Here is a 4,952-nt window from a genome sequence, read left to right on the forward strand (position 1 = left end):
GTGTGGTGGGATGGGGGTTGAGGGGGAAGCCCTGCGCAGCTATGAGACTAGGCACTCCCACTGTCCCCTCCCCTTCCTTCACATCCAGCATTTGGATGACCCCCTGCTCCTCCCCCACCGGCCCCCCAAACCTTCCATGGCTCCCAGCACCCTCAGAACTGCACCCATCCAGACCTTTCCCAGCCTCCCTCCAAGGCCTTCCCTAGATCTTGCCCTCCATGGGGACTTCAGACCTCCTGTGCTCACTGGGGGAAAGGCCCTCTCTACTCCTGGCTCATTTGCTGAATCCGAACCTCTGTGCATTCCGCAGACCCATCTCCCCAAGTTCCCTCCAAGAGCCCTGGTTACTCCCTCCTTGGGCTGCCCCCATCCTGCCTCCCTCCCAGTCCTGACCTCGCCAGGCTGAGGATGTCTGTCCAGCATGTCCTCTCACCTGGGCTCCTCAAAGCCTCAGTCGGTCTAGCTTTGGCACAGGAGAAGGAACCCAGAGTGTTTAGAAACTGAATAAATTCATGAGGGTCCAAGGTGAGCCTAGGTCATGTCCATACCAGCCATGCCTTCTGCCTACCCACCTGGACAGGACTCTCACCTTGATGGTGTCCAGGGCTAGTTCAACAACTGCACATTGCTTCGGAGTCAAGCTCTTGGCTTCTTCTCGTACCATGTGGTCCTAGATGGATGGGGAGATGGGCCAGTTGGGCAGGGCAGATCCAAACTTCAGGATTAAACACTGGGGAGTTGGACTATGAGTCGTTTTCCTCAATCCCAGTGCCCAGCAAGCAACTAGCACTCAGTAGGTGCTCCATGCATATTTGTAGGCAAAATTATTTGCATTCTTGATCGAACTGTACCTGAAGCTGAACCATGCACATCTTCCCAACACAATGAAGCAAATAAATCGTGTTTAAGTCAGAAAACTGAGTAAGTTTTCTGTCCCTTGAGCCTACAAAGCATGTCACCATCCCACGATCTCCTGCCTCTTCTGCTCCCACCTCTCAACTCACCTTGAGTTTGGACAGCTGACCGAGCTCCTTAGCGGCATTGAAGATCATCTGGGTCCCCTGCAGGTAACAACAGACACAGCTGGGGTGAGGAGGGGTCCCCCAACCCACTCCCCACCCACCCAGATGACACCCAGCCCTGGACACCATCTTGGTTTCTGGGAAGGGCAATGGCCATGTCCCAAAGACAGAGGTCTGGAGCCACCCACCCCAAAAGTGCCAAGGAGAAGGTCACGACCTTGACCCTGGAAGGCCCAATCCTATGGGAACACTACCCACCACTGCACCTCCACCATGGCCCCAGGATTGTGGGACACAGAAGAGAAACAGGCAAGGATTGGGCTGTGGGGGACAGTGGGTAGGGGGAACCCCAGACGGGAACACTGGGGGTGTGAGCTCTAGAGTTAGGAGGCCTTGGTAAAGCCGTGGGCAGGGCTGGGCTTCAGGAAATGGCCCTGATGAACCCCACCCCCACAGCCATCCCCTCTGTGGGGGATTCACTCTGTAATGGCGGGGGCTGTTAGTCTGACCTTTAAAATGAAGGGACCTCCCCTACCCCCTCTGCTCCCCCAAAACAGACAAAATAAGATGGCAACATGGCTATGGCTCTGCCAAGTCAGGTGGGCTGGGTTCAAATCCCAGCTCTGCTGTGTGGCCCTGGGCAAGTTACTTAACCTCTCAGAGCCTCAGTTTTCCCTTGTAAATGACAGAAACAACACCCACTCTGTGGCTTTGCGTCTTTGCCCAGTGTTCACTCTAATCATTGCTTCATCTCAGTCACGGGCAATGCTGAGACCAGATCCCAGCCTGGAAGCCATGTGTCCAGCCTCCTCCATCACTGTGCCAGGGGACCTCAGGCATGTCCTCGAGCCTCTCTGGGCCTGGTTTCCTTCACTGGCTAATGAGGGTAGGGGGTAGGGCTGAGGAGCAGTGGGGTGACAAGTCTCGCATTACTGGGTCCTGGGTGGGTTTGGTGGGAAAGGACCCATTCACAGGTGGGGTTTGTTTTTCTTCTTTCCTGTGGTGCTGGGGGGGGGAACTGGGGAGGAGACCAGGGCCTCAGCACGCTTGGCCAGTGCTCCCCCCCGGGCCACACCCCAGCTCGAGGTTGATGCCAGCAGTCCCCCAGGCGCCCCGCTGTCTGAGCGGTTCCCTGCGGCACCCACCTAGAGTCTGGCGGGGAGCCGGGGCCCTCCTGGCACCCTCGGCCCTGCCCACTGTCCCCCACCTGCCCCCCAAGAGCAAGCCAGACAGACAAAGGAAGAAGAAACCAACAGACAGGGTCACAGACGGCCCCAGACGGCACGGACCACAGAGGTGGAGGGCGTGGGGAGGGGAGCCAGACAGACAGTGAGGGGCCTCTTACGTCTGAGTGGCTTGGCAGTTTCACCCTGCCCTGCGGAGAGAACCAGGCGGAGGTCAGAGTTCTGGTGGCTGCTGGGAGGCCGTTCATGGGACTTCCCTGTCCCCTGGAAGCCCAGCCCTTGAGCTCCCTCCCCGGTCCTGAACCTAACACTGGGTCCCCTCCCCAGGTAGGCACTGTCCCTGTCCCCCTGTCCCCGAGTGAGGGCTTAGAGCCAGACCCTTTGACATCCTGGGGGTCTCAGTGAGCTGGCCTAAGCTCATCCCCTGGGGACAGGTGCCTGATCCCACCCGACAGCCAGCGTGCCTGGCAGGGGACTGGGGGGGTGGGAGGGGAGAGAGGGCTCCGGGTCTCTTCTCCCCCACTCCCTGAGCCTCCCTGGCACCTGACGACCCGGGACATACTGTTGGGTGCTGCAGGTACATTCAACAGAGACACACACCCAGGCATTCACATGTGTGCACACTTACACACACACACAGATCAACACAGAAACACACACGCAGAACTCACATGCTGAAATACACGTGTGCATCCTCATCACCTACACAATCACACACACAGACCTACACACACTCACACCCTTGTGGTTGCATATACATGTATGCAGTGCCTGGAACATCAAAGGTGCCCCTCAGAGGGCTGGCTGAGTGGACATGGAAGTCTTATTACCCATGTTCACAAAGCCGAGACCCCACATGTGTGAGCACAGGGATGGCGTCTTCTGTGCAAGTGCACAACGAGGCAACTGCTCATGTGCTGCCACAGCTCCTATCTCCCTACAGCAAACACCCATTAGAACAAAAGAATTTGCAGAAAAATCAACACAGGTCCCAGTCCAGGGCAGTGATCCAATTCTGGCCTCTAGAGAGACCACAGAGTGTCAGTGGCACCCAGGACAAGGAGGAGCCCTTGGGGTGTTGCTGTGCAAGGGCAGGAGTTGTCTGTATACAGTTTTGCTCATGCACTCACATTCCTCATTCCTCTATGACTCCCGACTTCGTGGGACTTTGTTAGAACACCTGCCTTCTACCCGTGACCCCCAGCTGAGCTTCCTACCCCCCCACACACAGATAGGCCAGGCACACTCACACCCAAACACCACGGCTGGGGACCTCAGCAAGAGGAGTCCCTCATTACCTTTTCTAATCCCTTGCCATGTTTTCTCAAGAGGGTGCCCTGCAGAGACAATGTCACAGGGTGATCAACCTGGCATGTCGTGCAGCATGGGGCCCAGGACAGTCATAGGTGTACTGTGGGGATGGGGGCCCACACTGCACAGGTGGCCAGCGACGAGTGCATAGGGACTGTGTGTGCTGGCCTTCACGGCCGACTCTCAAAGATATGAGTCAGAGACACAGGAGAGAGGAAGGAGAGAGAGAGAGAGAGAGAGAGAGAGAGAGAGAGAGAGAGAGAGAGCGCAAGAGCTAGAGAGAAGTCAATGCCAAATATGGTCCATTTACATTTAGTGTACATATGAGGCTCTGAGTTCTTGGAGTATCAGAAAAGCAAACAGGCTCCATCCCAGCCAGACCTGAATTTGAATCTTGACTCTGGCATGTGTTCACTCTGTGGCCCTGAGCAAGGGACTCGGCTCTGGGCCTCGGCTTTCCTCATCTACAAAATGGGAATAACAACATCCACTTCACTTAAAGGGTTGTCATGAAGGCCATCAGAAACAGCAGTTGTGACCAGGCCTGGTCTATATGGAGTCACCAATAAACACGAATTCCTTTATCCATGGACAAGGGCATTATTTAGGATTGGCACACGGCTGCCAGCCGGAAACCCCAGATGCGCCCGTGAAGAAGAGAGACGAGCAGGTGAAGGTTTGCTGGCCCACAAAGGGGTGATGTACCACTGACAGGGGCAGCCCTGATTTAGCAAGCCTGCTGCCCCCAGGCCAGGCCCTGAGGAGCACTCCAGTGACTGAACCCCGAGAGCCGCTGCAGTCACCCCATTTTTCAGACAAAGAAATGGAGCTTAGAAGGTGAAGTGATTTCCCAAGATCACGAAGAGAGAGAGTGGCCGGGCTAGGATCTGACCCCAAGTCTATCAGACACCAAAGTCCCCCTGCAGCCTCCCACCTGGGCCTCCACCTGAGCATCTGTGCACAGCAGGCGTGGGGCAGGTGGGAACGCCAGTGGACAGAGGAACAGAGCCTGGCGCTGGCACTTGGGGGGTCAGAGGTAGGAGCCTGCCCTGAGAAGCTGAGTCGAGAGCCACGGGGCAAAAGCCTGCCTTCTGGGGTGCGCCTAACAGTTCAAGGCCCAAAGGGGAGGTCAGAGGGGCCCCCTTGACTTTGACCCTCTTTCTAGCTTGGAGGGAGATCCAGGATCCTGGTGGTATCTGGGCAAAGGAATAAGGGTCGCATCCAACTAGAGGGCAAGGACGGATACGAAGGGGCTGGGACACGGGTTTAGGAGCTGGCAGGTGCCTCCTGGACTTCTAACGGGGCGGGGGAGGTGGGTGTGGCCTCCCGCCCTCCCGGCCCCTCCCCTCCCCATGCCCCGCCCCAGACAGACACAGGCACATCTAGGCGGGAGGTGGGACGGTGGGTGAGGGCTGGTGGGTGGGGAGGGGGCGCT

The 4,952-nt window shown here is 57.2% G+C and overlaps 1 protein-coding gene across 1 annotated transcript in view; it reads right to left on the minus strand.

Annotated features, from left to right (window-relative positions):
• Unc13a (unc-13 homolog A) overlaps window positions 1-4,952 on the minus strand; it is a gene marked incomplete at its 5' end in the record, with an annotated part of 49,810 nt that overhangs the window by 5,808 nt on the left and 39,050 nt on the right. Inside the window, 4 exons of the mRNA XM_048795361.1 lie at window positions 502-670; window positions 1,005-1,061; window positions 2,368-2,397; window positions 3,505-3,543. Coding sequence (XP_048651318.1) covers window positions 502-670; window positions 1,005-1,061; window positions 2,368-2,397; window positions 3,505-3,543 — 295 coding nt within the window. The remainder of the gene's footprint in view (window positions 1-501; window positions 671-1,004; window positions 1,062-2,367; window positions 2,398-3,504; window positions 3,544-4,952) is intronic.

This window comes from Marmota marmota, unplaced genomic scaffold (genome assembly GCF_001458135.2).
Source record: "Marmota marmota marmota unplaced genomic scaffold, marMar, whole genome shotgun sequence".
Classification (NCBI taxonomy): Eukaryota; Metazoa; Chordata; class Mammalia; order Rodentia; family Sciuridae; genus Marmota; species Marmota marmota.